The sequence below is a fragment of the Oenanthe melanoleuca genome, chromosome 2 (genome assembly GCF_029582105.1).
Source record: "Oenanthe melanoleuca isolate GR-GAL-2019-014 chromosome 2, OMel1.0, whole genome shotgun sequence".
NCBI lineage: Eukaryota > Metazoa > Chordata > Aves > Passeriformes > Muscicapidae > Oenanthe > Oenanthe melanoleuca.
Genome location: NC_079335.1, coordinates 101,553,536 through 101,574,386, shown reverse-complemented (window position 1 = coordinate 101,574,386; position 20,851 = coordinate 101,553,536). Strand labels below are relative to the sequence as shown.

Below are 20,851 nucleotides of genomic sequence, written 5' to 3'. Positions count from 1 at the left end.
CTTCAGAGGTACTCTAAAAAGTACAAGATATGTAGTAGGTGTTACCTGGTACAGATATAAATAGATCAGACAAATGACATCATAGGTTTTTGGGAGGACAGTAACATTGACAAGCCTTTTGCAAGATAATGAACTTTAGTCCCTATGGCATTCAAGAGTTCTTTTTTACTTTGGATTTAAATGGGATATGATTGATATGGCATATTGCATTTATTCTGCATCCTTTATGGAAAGATGTCTTTTAAATGCTCAATAAATCAGACTTGTCTGCACACATTTTAAAAAAATGAGTTGGGTTCTTTTACAGAGACATCTATCTAGTTCCATTTTAGAAAACCTACATGGTCTCCAGTGGCTTCTTTAGAAGGTTAGGGCTCTTCCAAATCTCCCATGACACTTTCCGCCGATCATGCCAGAAACAAGTGTTCAGGGTGGCCACACCACAAAACTTCCCTCTGAGTCTACACGTTACATACACTGCAGAAATACGTTAGAAATGGTTTGCCAAATGTGGCAAATGCAACTGCTATAAATTTCAAATGGAAATGTTCAGTAACCTCTGTTGCTGTTGGGTTTAGTGACTGTGCTTCAAGGTGGGTAACTGAAAATTCCATAGTCTATGCAAAAAAGCCAAGACACATACACTTCTATTCTCCTTCCAACCATCAGATAGTCTTTATTAAGCAGAATATTAAATTAAATCTGAGCAGCATTTATCTCCTGAAATTCAATTTTTCTGAACATATGTCAGAATAAAATATGTTCCATCTTCTGACTTTTAACTGCTTGCTAACACAGTAGCCATTGCAAACAGCATATGGTAGTAAAAAAAAAGTGATGAGATACTTGTCTGGATTCAGAGTAAGGTATCCAAAATAAATTTGAGTAAAATGACCTTAATTTAGCAAAGTACTTCAGCTTTAAGCATGGAAATAGACAATGAATCACATACTTAAAGTAAGACTCATGTATGATATGTGCTTCTTGCTAAATTAGGCATAAATTACATCTACATACTGAATGGCAGCAAAAGCCCAGTAAAAACACAAAACCAATCAACCAACAAAAAACACAAAGAAAAGACAAACATGAAAGCTTTGGTTCAGAAGCAATAGTTTCTCAGATGTAATGCAGTCCACATAAGGCCTGTTTTGTTTTCACTCAGTCACTTTATTATTTATTGCTCAGTATCAAGAGGAATAAAACTGACATTGATTAAAGGCCATTGTGATTTGTAGGCAATATTAATATAATTATTTGAATAGTATGATGTACATTGTAGGAATAAATCAAAGTCATAGAAGAATGGAAAAAGGAGGAATCACAGTATGATTGTAATCATGTAAACAGTAGCCCATATGGAGAGATTAATACAGATTTCCTTTTGTCCACTTGACAGGCCTGATCAAAAAAGTACCAAATATTTTAGTTGAACAAACACTTGAGTTCTTCCTTTGCATGGTGAATATATATTAAAAAATAATCTTATAAAGCAGACTGGATTAATATGTCTCTACTTCTTTTCCTCTTGATCCTTAAGGATCATCAGAATCCTCTCCCACGGAGAGGTTACTTTATTGGTTACTTAAGAAAATGAGCTGAGCAAATATTGTTTGAAGTGGAAAAAAAATCACTGCTGATATTCCCACAGAAGGTAAGAAATCAGATACTTTTCACCAGCCAGGAGTTTATTAGTAATCAGTATGGACCAGTTGCATTACAAAGGGCCATGTTTCAGCAGTTGACAGCTGCAACTTCCTCTGCAATTAAATGATGCATAAGAGCTGCCAAATATGTCTCTGAGAGGCTGATGACCAATCTGCTCTGAGAACTTCCAGTTCAGTGTAGAGTTCACCTGGATTTTATAAGGCTTTGAGCAAGATTGGCTATTCAAATAGGGCAAGTCAGCTACTGAGACCTGGGCTATGCAACACAGATTCAATCTGACTGAATATATGGGAACAGGACCAGTAACTGCTTTTTTTAGAAAGAGAATCAACTTTGCAAAGGCCTATATTAGCCTGGCATGCAGTATCAGGATATAGGACACCAATTTGTGGTTAGTCACAGAAAGGACAAGCATTCAATTTCAAGCTAGTCAAAGAAGGCATGAATTCAGCAGGGAGCTTTAGGACAGGGCTTAATATCTACGTCATAATACATGCTAAGCTGTTTAAGTGTATTTGGTGCAATTACATCCAATTAAATACTTGGAAATTAGGTTTACAGTCTTCAAATATAGGGCCCTTGCTCTACAACAGAATTGGCACCGGCTGACTTTTGTAATTTAGTCAAGACCCACATGTCTCACAGACTGCTCCCCAGTACTGAAAGGTTCCTGTGCCCAGAACATATTTGAAGATAGAGGCCTGCATGGACAAAACAGGGATGTCTGCACAGTCTCACTAGCATGGAAAAGACTCAAGGGATGATCACAGTTTATGCCAAGGAAAAATTTATGTCAGTATATTTACTGCTGAATCTGCAAAAGTTCTATTTAGCAAATGGAGAAGAGAGCTTTGATGTGTGAACACACCACCAAGACACTCAGTGCCTTTCTGACATGAGTTCTGCATTTTGATAATTACAGACTTCAGTCCTGTGTGCAGCCCATCCCTTCCTAACATTTTCAGCCTTCCAGTGGGTTATAGAACTGTTTGTTGGTTTTTTTTTTTTTTTTTTTTTTATAAATAGGAATAATATATAAAATGTTTTAAGTGAAATAAACACAGAAAAATATAAAATGTTTCAAGCCTGTGGCTGTCTCCCAGTATTTTACCCATTTTCTGTATCACCAGATAAAGGTGAAGGAAACACAGAGCAATGCTTCCAAGCAGTTTTGTGAATCCGAGGACCAGAAATTTTTGTGACCTATGAGAGCAGCCAACACACAACACATGCTGAGAGCTTTTGTTCATACACAGAGAAGACAGAGGACACACAAATTCGCTACTCTTTCTTATGGGAAGATTGCACAGAAAGTTGCCAGCTTCTAGGGCAGAGTGCATTTCTTGAACTGACATTCATACGGTATCTCCAAACTGATTTGTTGTGAGACTAAATACCAGGATTAAACACTTAAACTCAGTTGGTATTGGGGACAAAACTGTAGAACCACAGCCACACTTTACTACAAGCATTGGACTGTAGTATGAGGACAGTTTGAACAGTATTTTCCCCCCGCCCCTAAAATACACACTTCAAACAAGAAAGCAGTCCAACAGTTTTCCAAGACACAAGAACAGGACGCTAGTTTAAGTCCCTCAGAACAAGCTACCTGTCTCCATCAGAGTTGTAGCAGCCATCTTGCACCAGAAATCAGCCCAGGCTTTGTTTTTCTCCCTCCCTTACCTTATTCCTGTTAGAATCCAAGGATGTCTAATTTCTCTGGTGGTTTCTGACTACATTTTCTTTCAAACATTCAACTTTTCATATTTTTAGTATTACTGTGGCAGTCTAAATGTCTTTTTCTTCATATTGTTGCAGTTTTCTCACTATTTCCCTGAACATTTGCAAGACAGTCCATTTGGGTTGACACAGTGTGAGATGAGGCAGATAGGCATTGCCAAAGGGCTCCCACTGCAATGACTGGGCTGTTGGAATCAGATGTTTTCTAAGACGTCTATGGGGACAAAGCCTTTCTTCTTCCCGCTGTATACCTTGATAAAGCCATCATGTTCCTTTTCAGAGGTCACACAGATCTGAATACAAAAAAGGTATGAAAATGTTAAACTCTTTGCCATGATCAAAGAGACAAATTATTCCAGGGTGTTTATCAGGCAGGTTAGACATCCTGCTAGTTACTTCTATAAGTAGAGCAATCCCCGTTGGATTCACACTGCTTTGATAAGAATCTCAAACTCACGTATTTAGAGTTATCTTTCCCCTATCTCCCTGAATTGCCACATAAGCAAGAGAGAGATCAAAATTGTTAAGAATAAAATATTCTGAAATCTTGGAAAGGTTTGAATATCCTTGAAAAGGATAAAAGATTTTGAAACTTGAATTTTGACTTCAGCCTAATGTGATGATCATGCTGCAGCTGTCTGTGTATGAGAGAAATGTGTATTTCAGATCATGAGCTATCTGACTCCCTCAGCACCTGGTGGTGAAAAGTAATCGTGGTTCACTTGTAGCAGCTGACCTGAATGCAAGCATATTCTCTTTTCCATTAAAAGGAGCCTCAGTACCTCTGATTATGTTATTTGCTCAGCCCTCGCACCTGCAAATGCCTGTTTTGGATACCAAAATGTGTGACCCAAATCCAGCTCTGTGAGAACATTTCCATAACACCTACTCCACAGGGAAGCAATCATGAAATTGTGTGGTCTTTATATTGCACAAATATTACATTGTGGTAAAGGTTTTAATTTCCTCCTGACCTTTGTGATCTCAGGCATTTCCCTTTAAGGCCCTTTTTGAAACATCTGATAATGGCTGAGCCATTTGAAAGCCCAGTGGCATGGGCATTTTAGACTGGGCACAACACCACATGGAATAAAGACTTGTTTTCAAACGTCTGTGCCAAATAACTATATATTTCCTACCAATCAAACAAACTTAAAACATAGCTGGAAAACTGACGGTCCTATTGAGACCACTCCACACACTAATTTCTAATGATGTCAGTGCCAGCCCTTTATCTGGACTAACACTCTGTCTGGTAAATATTTAAAATGTTCTTTTACAGTAATTCAGAGGATATGAAATGAACAAAAATAGCTCTAAAGTGTTCCTGGATAAATCAATTTCAGCATGACTATTATGGGTGACACCTAAAAACCACATCTGAATTCTGGGCCAGCTTGTCCTGTGGTTGCATAGATAAAATTTATTAGCAGCACTGATGCTGCCAGAATGAAATGAAAGGTTACAAGAAGGAGGTGAAGCTGCTTTATATTTACCACCTCTAGTATTTAGAAATAGGGAGATGGATCTCTGTACCTGCAAACAAAATTTTGGAAAGCAAATTGACTCATTAATTTTCTTACTTATTGTACCTACTCAACACTAACTGAATTTGGATCCCTGGGGCAGAATGACTGAGGACACCAACAGGGCTGACATGCAATTAGAAAGAATAATGTATTGTTGTTTGGGCTAAATCACAGGGAAAGCGTGGGACAGGTTTGGAATTGATGCTGCCTAGTTTAGGTTCTATCGCAAAACAGCCAAGCTTATTTATATCATGAATCCCCAGCACAGCATCTGCTTCCTTTGCAGTCACATCACCATTCAAAACAGAGAGGTGCAAAGCACATGGACAGAGAAAGGTGTTTCTAACTACTGCTACATGTTTGTCTCTGTCTCTGAGAAAGAAATGATGAAAGAAAAAGCCTGCGAAGAAGCCCAGGACTAAGGATGGCCAAGTATAGAAGACTATCCAAGTGTAGGAAGGGGCATTAGTTGAAAAGCTGATCAGTAGTTGATCCCTACTGCCATGAGCCTTTGCAGCTATTCTGTAACTAGAGGTGGCTGGTTAAAAGGAGTGATTCACTACATGATTGTGCTTTTCTCCTAACTGAAGATGTCTGCAAGACATCTAGCTTTTTGATAGGATCCCCAAAATAATCACATCTCCAGCAGGTCTACATTGCTCACTAATCCTGGTGCAGTTTTTGCTTAACCTGCTGCTGTGCAGAACATATTGCAAGAACAGAGTTGTTATCCCTGTTGTCTTGTATTGTCAGCAGAATGACTTGTGGACAAAAGAAAAATACTGAGTTTTCTGAACATTGGTTTTCTTTGGTTTTTTGAGTAAAAAATATGGCAGATTTCTTATTTTTTAAGTGGTGTGGAGTATTAATTTTTTTTTTTTCTGTTGCTCGTTTGAGTGCTCCTTGATTTGAGTGAGAGTGTTCTGCTACAGCAATAACTTTAGATCTTCACTGGGCATGAGGAGTACATTGTTTTTATGTGAGAACTCTCACTCTACATACCAATATACCTGAATTCTCCCAAATTCCAGCTGAAATTCTCTCATAATAAGACACTAAGCCTTGCATGTGTCAGACCCCAGACAGCAGAGTTTTTTTCACTACTTTCCAAGCAAGGGTAGGGTTCAGGGCAGAGTAAGCTTGGCCACAATATGCCACACTTTAATAATCCTGTGCAACTCAGGAGGTCTCCTGGGTCTGTGACAGCTTCTGGAACTTTTCAAAGCCCTGGAGCAGCTCCAAATTCTGCAGTTTTCAGAGAAGACTGAATAAAACACCATCTATGGCCACTTCTGCTCTCATCCCCTTTTATGTATGCTACCAAGGATTTCACCAACAAGTTTTGTCTGGAGATTTGGTTCTTGATTTTCTTACATGGGTGTAAATTCTGTGTAATCCCAGATGAGGACATGGTAGCATTCAGAGTTTTGGATTTCACCCGATGAATCAGCTGTTGTTGAGGATTACCCCTGATGAGAGATGGCAAAGATGACAGTTGTGAAGGCACGAGGTGCCAGAGGTACTGACAGGTGGTCATGGTTTTCTGGATGAAGTAGGAAACTGTTTAAAATGGCAGCTACTCAGGCTGGCATGCTTTGGGTGGCAGGCTGCTGGCCTGACTAGAAAAGTGAGACAGAGAAACCACACTCCAGTCATTTTGGTAGGATCACAAAGAGAGACAGCTGGGATTTTTCCCTAGCACTCTGGCTCAAGAGATTAGTAGTAGAGAATGCCACAGGATAAGAAACCACATCTCAGGCTATTTCTCACTCAACAAGTTATCTTCGGAATTATCTGAAAGTGCGATCTATTATTATAAATTACTTCCCCACTCTTTCATCTAATTTTCTTTAAAAAATAGTCAAAACATTAAAAAAAACCCAAACAAATGTTCAAATTGTGACTGTTGTCTGAACTTGTCAACAGATGCCCTGAGAATTTTTTATCTGTTAGTCAGCCCTGAGAAGGTGGGGGAGATGAACAATTAGGAAATTGTCCTTTGACCTGCATGGTCATTCTTGTTCTAAATCCTGTGTCTTCAATTTGGCCTTAAATGGCCAGTTCTCTTTGGGAGTAATTTTGAACTTGCTGTAACTTTTTGCAGCTATCTTCTTTCTTCCACATAATTAACCCGTCTGACAGCCACAGGCTTGTTCTGATGAAGTAGGACTTTCGTTATGATGGCAGTACAGTTTCAAGAGCTGTCCTGGAGCCTGCAGATAGTGCCAGGTCAAGAGGTCTGCAAGTTCACGTCTTCTATTTGCAAGAATGACAGCACAGGGACACTGTGAGCTCCTATATCTGCTACTGCCAGTGCACCAAGGCCCTTGCCTATGTGAACCTTGTGGATGGAAATGCTAAACAGTTCAGTTTCCACACCCATACAGTCATAGTGCAAATGATAATGAAGGGTTTTATATCAGCTATTTCACTAAATTTTGGACCTAGAGCACTGTCTTGTTTCACCTATATAATTTAATTAGGGTTTTAAAGAAGACCTGGACTAGACTGGATGCATAATGATCTGTGCCCTTGTTTTGTACTCTTGCAAATCTTTTGTGCCACTCAGCATCCCTAAATGAATGGGGACATCCATCCCTTCTCAGCAAGACTGACATCAAAGAAAATCAGAGAGAGCTGGAAAACAACCCTGTTCCTTTTCAGCCTAGCTGTGAAGTGCAGCACTTAGAGTTGGGAAGCACATGAAGAACTGCAACATTGCTTTCAGTGATGAGTTTGCCTTTTAAGTGATTTAATTTGAATGCATAAGTCACTGTAATGAAAGTGATTTTCAAAGGCAGTTGAGTCATGCTGTTAGAAACTCAGCATCTTTTACAGCATTTCAGAAATATGGGGCCATAAAGCAACTTCTAGGAAATGAGGTGAAAAGCCAGGTAGCAACAAAGAATCCAGGCTAATCACAAGACCTAAAAGAGGTGGATTTCCTGGGTCTATAGATCTGTCCTCCAATCCTGCCTTATTAAGCCTAGCCTTGTGGATATGTGACATTTGTAAAACATCCATCAGAAAATGGGTCAGTTGCACTGACTTTTATGTAAACTCAATGCACACTGGATGAGGCAAAGAGGTTCTGATTCCTAGTTTGTCACGGTTTGGAGTAATTTCTGTTGCCCAAGATCACTTGCACAATTTAAAATCAATTGTGCTATTTAATTACAAAAAAGCCCAACTCTAAACTAATTTGTGTTAGTGTGACTGTAGATATCAGAGGTAGTCAGGGAAAGGTGTGAGTAGGATCTTTTTCAAAGTAAAGCAGACATTCAAACAGCAGATTATTTTGACTTCTTTAAAAATAAGGATGATCAAATACCTTAAAGATATTGTAAGAGATGCTTTTCCAAACATTGGTATATTAGATATTATGATTTTTTAAATTTTGTGAACAGAGGTCAAATCAAAGCCTGTTGTCATGCAAAGAAGTATTTTTATAATATTTGGGAATGAATTTGAGTAGTCTAGGGCAGAAGTTACAGGCTGGAGAAAATTTTACATATATACAAGTGATGAGACAATCAATCAGAGTTGGAAATTATGCAGTTCATACTGTTTGTGTGAACAGCTTAAAAGTGTGGAAAACCACTGAAATTGGTCAGGTTTGGTTTCCTTATTGATAATCTTGCTTTACTGATGTCAGGGGCTATGCCTGCCTACCTCCTACAGAAACCTGATTGAGCCCTGTAGTGCCCAGTCATCTTCTGAAGTGGTTTCAGGACTCAAAAATCTGTTGGTCAACCCTAAACTGAAAGATACTGGCATCTCTGAAGCAGAACACTTTTTTTCCTCCAGTCTGGGTTTCATATTGCTCGGTGAAATTTTCAAGGGATCCTTTGTGAAGACTAGCTTGTGCATATTGCTCAAGATGGGTGAACAAACTAGTTATTCTTCAGCCCTCTCCCTGAATATTGGCTTTGCCAGAAAGGTTTGCATGAAGCTGAATCTACAAATGTTATTTCCAAGGCATGGAACTGCCAAACGATTCCAGAAAAAGTATCACTTACTGTGCCTCAGACTTTGAAAATATCTCTGCTTGCCTAAAATGGCTTTTCTTAGGGTAGTCATGTGGCTTTGTTGATGTGAATTTATTGCCTTTTGCCTTACAAGAGTAGACTCTCTACCAGAAAAATTCATATAGGGCATGAGGGGACAGAGACCTGAAGGATAAACCATGGAATGGTTTAGCAATGTAAAGAAAATTTATGTTGTCACTGGATAAGTTTTTCTGTTAGTATATCATCCTTGCTTTCATTGTCAGAATGGTTCTGTACTCGTTAAACCACATGGAAAGTGACTCAGTGAAGTAACTTTGCCATACTATAGTCACAAGAATTTATTTAGACCAGCTAAAGTAAGACTTGACAGGAATAAGTAGTGATGAATACTCTCCCTTGTTTGCTAACCTGGAAGTTAGTGCTTTGCACATAGTACATGTATTGCAGGCACAGCACTCTGAACACTGTGCCCAGAGACAGGTAAAATAGCTGGTGACATCCCACAGAAATTCCCAATAGAACAAAAGACAAACAAAAAAATTCTGTCAAAGTTTTCTCACAAGTCACATTCAGATGACTTTGTTTTCTTCATGCCTTTCCCTATTGCACCTCTCTTTCAGCTTTACATGGAAAACAATGGAGAAATAAAGGACAGAAAATAAGAGAAACAGCTGAAGAAATAAGAAAGGAAATTTGACTTTGGAAATATAAAATAAAAATTTAAAGTAAAATATTCACAATAACAGTTAAAATGTTTTTCACAATAAGAGTTCTTTGGCAGTGAAGGGAGAAGTTTTTTTAATTGAAAAAATACAAAAAATTGTGCTTTGTTTGGAGGGACAGCAGAAGCAGGTAAGTGTCCATGGCCTCACTGTGGCTGTCCCACTTGGGAAGTACCCAAAATGGCCTTCAAGCTACTTAAATGTACCCCTTTTGCATAATTAGTTGGGAGTGGTGTGGGATCTGTTTGTTGTGCTTATTTCCTCTCATGTCCGTGCATTCATGTGTTTGTGCAGTCTGATCCCTGCCCCTTATTTCACAACAAATATTTTTCTTCCTCTAAAGCCTCTCCCACATGGAGTGAGCACCTGACAGCATTAATATTAAGCCTCAGCATTTGTGTGGGCTTGAGATAGAGCTGAAAAAGTTTTTTTAATAAGAGTGAGACAGGATAGATCAATCCCTTTCTTTACCTCCTGCCTTGCCAGAGATGATGAGGCATCCCAACCCTTTGTGACGCTTTTATGAAATACGGACAATAGAAAGGCCCTTGTGTTCAGATGAAACTGCCAGAGCTGCCCACTCGGAAACCATGGTTTTGTGATGACTGAGGCAAACAACTGCACTCTCACTGCCTGCAGCCGTAGCCACGCTGACAGAGATGATCTAGTACGACCCCTAATGAGAAGTGACACAGATCTTGACCATTCCCTCATGCTGGCACGCCATGCTCCAACACTACCACTTCCTACCTTTGCCCTTGTTTATTGCTTATTTTAGAACATAAAGACTCCAAAAGCTCTTGTTCTGCTCTGGTAATATTTCTTTTGTCTATGTGCACAGACAGAAAAAAATTAAAAGAGATGTTGGATAAAAAGAATGTAAGAACTTTCTTTCTAGAAACTGCAAAACTGCCCAATGTACTATGTATACAGGGGCAGTTAAAATATATTCTGGTCACTGTATTTCTGTGCCTTCCTTAAAAAGCTGTGTGCAGCCAAGGATTGTTAGCTCTTTCATGTTTTGCTATGCTACAAGTCAGCAGCAGCCAAGCTGTAAGTTAATCTTATCCATGAGCGGAGTGAAGCATTAAAGAAGTTCTGAAAAATCTGCAGTCCTGAAGTCCACACTGGATCTGACTTCTTCTCTACTTTATTAAATCAGTGGCTGCTCAGGCTGTAAGGAAAACCATTTCTGGTTATGTGACACATCTGTTGAGTTGCCACAGGTAAGGAAAGACCTAATGAGGTGGAAGAATATTGGGCTTCGCAAGGTACAGTAAGAAAAAAATCTATCTTTTTATTGCATCCAGGTTTCAGAGAACTCAAGCTGTGCATCACCCTTAGCATGTCATCATCCTATTTAGATGAGCTGATGCCACAAACCTGTCCCTTAGTGGAAATTTTGAGTCATGGCTTGTGCCTAGTGAACCCACCTGAAGGACACAAAGTAGAAGGAGCTGCTGAAAATACACCAGGGTGAATGGACCTTGCAAGTCCTCACTGTATGTAGTGTACTTAAGCTCACAGGAGCATGTAAACCTTAAAATATATTACAGCCTTTAGAGTGGGTCACACACACAAAAAAGCATTAAATACATCTTGCAAATGGCAAACAAGTGTTACATTTAGGATTTACAGCTTTGTGTGATGCTGTCTTAACTCTTTTCTTGTTGAAGCAAAGACAATGGCCTGTTTTTAGTTCTTTAGGTAAGTAAAGGTCTGGGGAGGCAGGCACTATATATTATTAGATGAGCTCCAATAGTGAGGAGAAAACGAGATCATTTTTCAGGCACACAAGGTCTACTGCTAAGATTCTGTGTTCATCCCTCTGAAGTCAGTAAGAGAATGAAAAATATGTTAAGTATATGTTAATAATGAATGTCTGCTTTTAAATGGCTACTAGACACTATTACCATACGAATAACAGAACTTGTAAAATTGCAGTGAAAAAATCTGCCTGTCCTCATCTTGCCCAATTTTCCCTTCAGTCATTGGTAAGACTGCTGGATGCCCTAGTCCAGTGAGGGTCCAGCAGAGAGGATCTTACCTGGTTCTCTTTCAGAGTTATCTGTCCCTGTTCCTTGCAGCCAATGAATGTCCTGATACACCTGTAAATCTTCTCATTTTGTTGCACTCTCTGAACAAAGTTAGCAGGAAAATATCCAGTTCTGTCATCAATTCTTCCCTATGAAGGAAACATATTGATAGTAGAAGATTCTTAACAGTAGCAGCCTTGATAGAGTTTGGTATTGAAAACAAGCTATTTTTCCTTTTGGAAAGAAAACATATAAACTGACTAACACATACCTTCCACCAGTCTTCATTAGAGTCTTCCAGAAGTGTTACCATATCCCCTGGCCTGTAATTAGAAGAGGAATAGTATCTAAGATGACTCTTAATTGTCATGTTGAAGGAGCTTCCACAATTCCCTTCTAATAGGAAGGTGGTCCTTCTATGTTTATTTTGTCTGAGCAGACACTGAAGGTAGACTCAATAAGGTGGCAAGGTTTTCTTCAGTCACACATGTTTATGTAGAAAGAGAGTCTCTGTATCTTGGGGCTAGATCTTTATTTGGAGACAACATCTGAGAACTGGAAGCTTTGCTTCCTCTTTATTAAGGAGCTGTTTAAAACACAGTCCCTCTTTGTTAAAGGCATTATTGCTTTATTTTAAGACATTTCACACTGTCGGGACACACTATTTCATCATCTGTGATTTCAAGCTGTGATTGCAGAAGGCAGGCAGCAGGAAAATAGCTCTAGTTTACTGACAAAGGCAATTAGTCAGCAGGAATACAATTCTGCACAAGAATGTCTTTTTTTATTTGAATAGGACATATTTACCTTTTTAATGTGTGGTGCTGAGTTGTGATTGCTAAGTATCAACATCCAGCTTACAAGTTCCAAAGCAGAGCTAAGAGAATAATTTGGTTAGGAACACTAATAGCAAAATTTGCTAAGCTGATTTTGTGCAGGTAGCTAAGCAGTTATTCGACCTTCACCCTGCCACCAGCTCCCCCACCCTTGGTGAGACCTCATCAACATTCCTATGTAATTATAATAGTGATATGTTTTTCTTAAAACTTTTGACCCCTAATTATTCAGCTTTCCCCGTTTCCTGTATTGCTGAGGTATCAGCACAAGAGCCTGCAAACACATCTGGAGCATCTGTTATGATGAATTATAGGTCCAGAGCCAATTTAGCAGGCTCTTTAAGAGCATGCATAGAAAATGTGGATTTGTCCTGGATGCAGCAGAAGGTGTGGTCAGTGGTGGGCCTCTTTGGTCCACTTTCCAAGTGGCTATCATTGCTGCTGACAACTGGAGAAACAGGCATTTAGTCTTCTAACACTGTGCAATCTGAAACAGCATTGTCCTTAAGCCCTCCTCAAGAAACTATTTCAGTGTATTTGGTATAAATAAATGCTGCTGAGGTGAGGAAGAAAGCTAGAGAAAATGGATGAGGTGAGGAAGGAAGCTAGAGAAAATGGACAACTTGGTATCCCAGCTGTGAGAGATATTTTTTTCAATGGGAAAGAATATCTGAGTTCTTTTTACAGCTAATATTTAATATGAAACACCCAAAGAAGTTTTAAGGTACCCATAACTTCGAAGTGAATAAACAAGGGCCAACACCACTGGACCCCTTACACTGAAAGTAAAAATACTTTCAATAAGGATTTAGAGAGCCTTGTCCACCCAGCACTCTTCAGCCTGTTTGTTAGAAAAATAACCCTGAAAATATAAATTTATTTGGCTGTCAGAGAAAGATGGCAACTGAACCTAAAGTCTCTCCCCGTCACTTGTCTGAGCACAGAGAATTTTAGGTTGAAGGCCTGATGATTTAGTTGATTTTTTTTTCCTAGAAGAGAGCTAATATAGATGTCTTTAATCTCCAGAAAGGATTCAAAATAGAAATCCTATCTGGACCTGTTATTCTTGCAGCCTAGATTTAAGCTGCTAATCCTTGACAGGGGGTAACCCTATCAAGGTTCTTACTACTGGTTGAAATCAGTCTCTTATCTTTTTCTTCTGTAAATCATAACCCTGGATAAGTTGTCTGCTCTACCTCAGTGATCTAGATTTCAGCAGGTGGCAAGATAGGTTCCTTCCAACTGTTCTATTCTATTCTATTCTATTCTATTCTGTTCTGCTTTGTTCCGTTCCATTCCATTCCATTCCATTCCATTCCATTCCATTCCATTCCATTCCATTCCATTCCATTCCATTCCATTCCATTCCATTCCATTCCATTCCATTCCATTCCATTCCATTCTCTGCAGTGTCCGAAACATGGGGTTGCTTGCTTTCAGGATTCTCTCTTGTAATATAAGGCCATCTCTTAGAATATGTGTATTACAGCAACTCCTACTTTACTTATGCCAGAGCACTGAAAAATTTGACTGATTACTCCTGCTGTTAGGGAAGAAATCCAGGATGTGGTAAATTATAATTTCAGTTGAAATAAGGGCTACACATCTTCACTGCAGTAATCTGCCACTCACTGTATCCTCTCAGAGATGAGCTGGGAACTCCAGAAATCTGCCCTAACTCTTCCTCTCAGCTCAGGTCCTTCCTCTGCTATTTGCCTGTGTTATGATGAAGCTGATCAGTGCCTGGCTGGTTCCCAACTCGGGTTCCCAGGACAGTGCTTGACAGTCTTGACAACATTGCTCTGCTGAACCTACCTCCAGCACCTCAACTATGCAAAATGGGTATTCATGCAACTGAGTTGGATCCTGCCTGGCTCTGCAGTAACAAAACAACATTACTAGCTATTTGGCATCCCTTATGGAGCAATGTTAACACGTATATTAAGGAATTTTTGACCAAGGGACAAACAGCACTGCTGTGGTTGAGAACCACTAGTCTAAAACCTAGTATTCCTATTTCCTGATATCCCAGGAAAGAGCCTGGTGTTCCCTGAAAAAGCGTGTTTCAGACCACAGGCTGCTTTTCCCCCTAAAATGTGGAACAGGAGGATTTTGAAGGTTGATGTGTTTTTTGGATTTCTGTGTCTGGATGAGGATGGTAGTCCAGTGCAGGCTTGTCTGAGAGATGTTCTATGTTATGGAAGAAATGCACAAGATGGAATACACTCCTAGAGAGCAGGATGTAAAGTGCAATCTTTCAAGCAGATTAGCTGGCAAGTTCTAATAAAGGTTCCCATATACTGTGGTTATTTCCTGAAGAGCTAACATTCCTAAAATAATGATCAGGGAATGCCAGTAAAGCAGAATGATAGGAAAACTTGTAATTTCATTGTTACATCCCACCGTTTAGTTCCAGAGCAGTGAGAAAGCACAGCTAGGAACAGGAAAAAGGCTTTCAGTGTTGGAGATGCTGAGGAAAGGGGGATTTCTCTGTCAAATTTCCTAAATTCTGTGGCACATGCATGATTATTTTGATATCGGGATGCCTTGAAGACAGGTGATATGTTTCACAGTAAGAACTCTAGCAAGACCATGCAAAATGCAATTCGCATGAACAAAATAATTTCTGTGAAAGAAGTGCTGTTCTTTTCCTTTAATGGGCTTGGATTAGACCTTGTAATGCAAGCAACTGATGCCGAACTGAGAAAGTAAGTGCTAAAAATAGCAATGAATGAGGTTATTTTGCAAAGTTCTCACGTGAAAACACTGCCATCCAGCAGCTAGACACCCTTCTCTTCTTTCAGACACAATTGAATAAGAGGGAGGATCAAACAGGACTGTAGAATTTTTAGCATTAGCATGAGAGCTGGTGGATAATTCCTAGCTGAAAACTTCTGATTGAAAAACAAAGCAACTGAGAACATTTTATAGCTGAAAGCCATCCTGCTACTAAAGTGATGTGTTTTTGAAACTTTTAATTTATTTTATCTTTGCCAAAGTAATTGGTCATCTGTTCTTTTTAATTGTGAGAACATCTTTGTATCTAGATGGTTACCTCTATAAAAATGTGTACTAAAAATGTCAGAAGAAGCCCTCCCTTCCCCAAAGTCACATATAATCAAATGACCATCACTGCAAATGTGTCAAATCAACTAACAAATATTTTGGAGTTTACCTCATCTCCAAGTCTTCATTTTCTTGTGGTACAAATTTGTATAAGGCAACATAGGTGTTCATTTGTAACATGCTTTTATAAAATGGTCCCTTAAAGAAAAAAGAGAAAGATAAAATTTAAATATCTGCTCTGTAAACTAATTTGGTTTGCTTTGTTAGAAACAGAGGAACCAGAAGCTGATCTTACAATAAATCAGCCAGAATCGTCTCTCTGTTCTCACAGCTTGGAGGACTATGGCCCTAGTACATTATAGGCCATTAAGGCAGTAACTATCTTAATTAAGAAAGAAGATTATTTGAACTCCAGGATCAAATTCTAGGCTTCCAAAGAATACAAGCAGAAATTTGCACTGGTTGGTCTTTGGGACAAGATCTTAAAAATGAATGTGCCTTTTTCCTCTCTTTATTATGTATGATAGCTCCTATGAGCCGAGTAGTGTATTATTTGCATTATATAAGGCGTCTAGTCTACAGTCCTCATTATGAATGGAGCTAGAATTGTACAGTGCACAGGTCCACATTCAGAGCAGTGATGTTAACGTGTGAAATCTTTTTGTACTGGGTTTTCAACAGAGAAGACTGGCTACTCTCTCTTGTTTTTTCCACTATTAATCTAGGGGGGGAGGTGGAAAGAAAAAGCAGCTAAAAGAAACACTAAATAATTTTCAAAATGAAAGCTGTGATTTTTATATTATGGCAGTTCTATCGTACTTACACGACCTGCACACTGGATCTTTTGTATTCCCAAATCAATTTGCAATAAGGAGAGAAACATAGAGTGATGGCAAAGGATAAGCCAAAAAGCCATCCAGTAATGTATATTGCTTCAACTGTGGCCAGTGGCCCAGAAATGGTGTAAGAACACGACAGATATCGGCGACCCATCAGACCTAGTCAAGGTCCTCAGCCATAAAAACAAGAGTTTTACATGACTTCCCATTACCATTGCATCATCGCAAAATTTATGCTCATACCGGGCAATGTATACTTTTTGGTTCTTCTCCAAAGTGTTCTGTGTCATTTTCAGAATATGTAAACACTGAAATAAAGAAAATACATGACATTTTAGGAGTAGCTTCAGATTCTTCACCTTAACAGGATCACCTGGATTCTGTTGATCTCTTCCCTTTCTCCCTTATTTTCTTTGACTCCTTGTGGTCTCCTCTGAACCCTTCTACACTCCCAAAAAACCCACAAATGCTATTGGCACATGACACAATCTCCTCCAGAATTTACAAGTGTAACAAATAAACCATTTTGATCAGATGAATATACTTGCATCACTATTAAAGTCCAGCAGACTTTTTCCTCATGTTGAGTACTGTATTTTCATGTTTAGGATAAGCAGTATTTTCGTTTTAAAGTACCTTGAAAAGCAGATGATCATATATGAGCAATATTGGGAAAGTTTGTATGCAAAACCCATTCCTTCCCCTCTCTGATCTCTCTGCCTCTGTTTGATAGCCTTCTTTGGTCCCTCTCTCAACTAGTCCATGCCTGAGGTGCACTGGATACACTGCTTCTCTCTGAATCTACAGGATGCACCTGAATTGCTTTCAAATCAGGGTGGGTAAACTTAGACACAGGCCTGTAGATGTAAAAATTTGCTTTTAAGTTACTAAATCAGAAACTCATAGAATAAGACAAAGTCCCAGCACCTAACATACCTGATAAGTAATCAGTTACCCTCTATTTTAATTGATTCATGAGCTAACCGATACTTGTCCTCAGTTATCTTTGCAGAAAAAACACAGTAGTTTAATCATTTTGACTGAATTCCCCCTTCACATTTTAAGAATTGCCAGTGTTTGCTTTGGATAAAGGTTGAATATATTTGGGGTTTTTTTAACAGCCGAAGTCTTTGAGCAGCTACAACCATCAGTGTCTTCTTCTACCATTTACCTCTGTAGCTGTTTTGAGCAGAAGCTGGACTTTGTAGTGTTTAACAATTTGGAAATCTCCAAAGTGGTAGTATCAGGTGACTTGGGGATGCTTTATTTTTGTTTCTCTGTCACACAGTGCCGAGATCCCCCACTCTCCAACCTTTCTTCTGGCTAGCTCTAGGTCAGAAATGGAGGGGGTTCGACATGGACAAAGTAAAAGACCAAAGGAGGTTCCTTTTCCGGGATAATCCAAGATTTATTCCTGAATGGGGTCCAGGGAAAAGAGCAGGCACAAAAGACTGGCGGGGACTTTTCAAATCTCGAGTGAGGGGAGGGGAAACCGAGCTGCAGCCAATGGGGTTGCACCGGTGGGGAGGAGCTAGGGGAGGGCTGAACCACCTTCACGGAACTTCAGGAGAGTACAGAACAAACCATTTTTCTCAGTGCAATATAAGCCATTGACAATATAGAGTCATAATGCAATACAACAATACAGTTGCATGCATTCAGGGGAAAAAAAGTCCAGGGACCACCATACCACTGAATCTTTCTCCTCTTTCACTTACTCATCCTTTCTTTCATTAACATCTGTTTCTGGGACTAGTCTACATGGTCGTTGACAACCTAACAGAGTGTGTGGAGAAGCTTCATGAGGGAAATAGTAAGGTTCTCTGATAGTAGAGAGCTGTACTTGGATATTGAAAAACATGACAGTGTTCTTGTAACAGATGAAAGACAAAAAAACAGCAGCCACAACATGCATGAGAAATATTTTGTTCAAAGTGACAGGTATTCATGAGCACACACATCTTCTCTGACAAAATGTAAGACAATGCTGTTGTCATAAAGTTCAATCTGTGAATGTGAAGGAAGCATGTGAGCTGATACCTGCCACAACGTGAAAATGCCCCTTATTATGTCTGGCTGTCCAGACTGCAGTGGACTTGGGGCCTCAGTATGCTCCTCACCAAGTCCTGTTGCAAAGGGGCTCTGACCCTGCAAACTATCACAGGTATCAGAAGGAAAACCTTAGAAATAAACCTAATTTTCTGTACCATTAATATAGGGATACATATATGTCTGGCGTCTGTATGGAGGGGTTTAAAGTGCTGCTATTACAGTTTGGCAGTCTTTAAGTCCTACTCAAATCACTATGCTTTGTTTTTCATGTTCAGAGGAATAGGAGTTAGAAGGCAAATTGAAGATGTTCTGGTGAATACTCAATTGGGTAACCAGGAGCCTTTTGAACTTGCAAAAAGTCATTCACTAGATGAAGTAAATGTATTTCAGCATCACGTCTGGAATAATTCTGTTTGGTGACAGAAAATAAAGCAAGTTAATAATGTAAAGCCTTATGAACTGTGGAGCTGACCTACTACACAGGGAGGGAGCTGAACTGTATCCCTGTGTTGGCTGAGAAATGCTCACTAAAATTTGCTTTGCAGGAAGGACATCCTGTATTTGATTCAAGGGGATAGTTCTCAAATCTCTGTTGGTAACAGACTCATAGATGTCATCTAAAGTACATTTTGGCTTTTGGGACTTCTGTTACAGACAGCAGTTCACAGCAGTGAAAGAGTATAACTGGTTTAGAGGAAGCTGAAGGTCTGGAAATTAGGTAAGACCTCTCACAGGTGTAAACTGGGAAGCTTTGCTTCATAGGATTTATGCCAGGGCCTGAATGAAAGAACCACCCCTTGAAGTTGTTGTCATAGGAGTTCTACAGGAAAAATTACATTGCCACACAGTTGCTGGATCCATTTACCCTTCTGGAGGCTGTCTTTTCAGCAGTTTCCCTTTACCAAAGAGCATCAAGGGTACATTTTCCTAAATATTTATTTTCAGAACAGTATTTTAATAGGAAAAAAACAGACACCACATACTCAACCAGAATGGACCTGATTCATCCAGGCATTAGTAGGGAACTTCCTGATAAAGAGGCAACGGACAACTGAGGGAAAAGGAGGCATGAGTCAATTTGTAAAAACATTTTGTACTTAAATTTTTAATCTATGTATATTTTGTGGTCTCTGGATGTTAATAAGAAGCATATGAATCTGAAAGCCACAGAGGTATGTTGTTCGTATCTCCACACAATAGAAATCCATCTATTTTCACATTTGTTTGCCCTAGCAGCAGCAGCCAAAAAAAGAGAAAAAAACAGGGATTTTTACATTCTGAAAAGGATTTTACCATTTCCATAGCTTGTGCAAACAGTGCAGCCAGTTTATTAAAAATCTGCCAAGAGAAAATTTTTGGAGTGACTGATGCATAATTTATACCCTGAGCCTCTAAAGGATGGATTGTAAGAAACCCAGCGCTGAGCTGGTCAAAGGAATCATTAATGTGCTATGGAAGTTATATGGAGATTTGACACATGCTGAGTATTTAAACTAATCTCTTTAAGTAAGTTCATTGAATGCTTTCTTGTGCATTTGGTGAATACAGATTTCAGAGAAAAACGTTTCTTTGGGTTTCAGAAATGAAACTACTGACTTGCAAAGAAATAAAGTTATCTGAACATTCAAACAGGGTTGATTTAATCTCAGGTGGGCAGGATTAAACAATGTGGTGCAGACTGAATTCTCTAACCAGGTCAGGTCAACTTGCACTTGCAAGACAGAAACTTCACAGAATTTTCAAGAGAAATCAGATAATATGGATGAGATGTTCACAAAATGAGAGAGAGGAAATGATTGAACACAGTGAGGAGAGGTGATAGGACCAAGAAGGGAGGAAAGGAATAAGGAAGTGGGATAATACAGAAACAGACAGCTGAAGGCAGCCTTTTACCTACATGAATTGCTAGCAGTATGTGAGGAGCACTGGGGGTACCACGAAGAAAAAAGTTATGCTCATTGTGGTTGGTTTTTGTTTCTGTATATCTTGTGAGATTCCGTAAAGTTGATTTCAGTTGCTGTTAGAGAAGTTGCCCTGATGGTTTGGGCCTGAAGCTGAACTGAGCAATAACTCTTTTTGTTTATGACTTCTACCATCATGACTGAATTCAAGAACAGAGTCACAAACACCAACTCTTAGTGGCTGAGATTTTATTACCAAACTCTTGATGCTATGCTGGTTTTCAAATCTCATCAAGCCAATGCTGTGAAAAACATTACCTTTGTCCTGGATATGAAACAAAGGAATTGGGCCATTAATACTACTGGGCACATACTACAGTTGTACTGAGAAGCTGCAATTATAATCAAAATTCACTGTGTTGCATATTTTACAGACACAAAGATCTTTTATG

The 20,851-nt window shown here is 39.2% G+C and overlaps 1 protein-coding gene across 1 annotated transcript in view; it reads right to left on the bottom strand.

Annotated features, from left to right (window-relative positions):
• Nucleotides 1-658: 658 nt before the first annotated feature.
• STAC (SH3 and cysteine rich domain) overlaps nt 659-20,851 on the bottom strand; it is a 73,832-nt gene continuing 53,639 nt past the window's right edge. The window contains exons 7-11 of the mRNA XM_056485664.1: nt 16,690-16,754; nt 15,717-15,805; nt 11,977-12,028; nt 11,717-11,854; nt 659-3,701 (exon numbers count right to left, since the gene is read on the bottom strand). Coding sequence (XP_056341639.1) covers nt 3,603-3,701; nt 11,717-11,854; nt 11,977-12,028; nt 15,717-15,805; nt 16,690-16,754 — 443 coding nt within the window. The 3' untranslated portion in view covers nt 659-3,602. The remainder of the gene's footprint in view (nt 3,702-11,716; nt 11,855-11,976; nt 12,029-15,716; nt 15,806-16,689; nt 16,755-20,851) is intronic.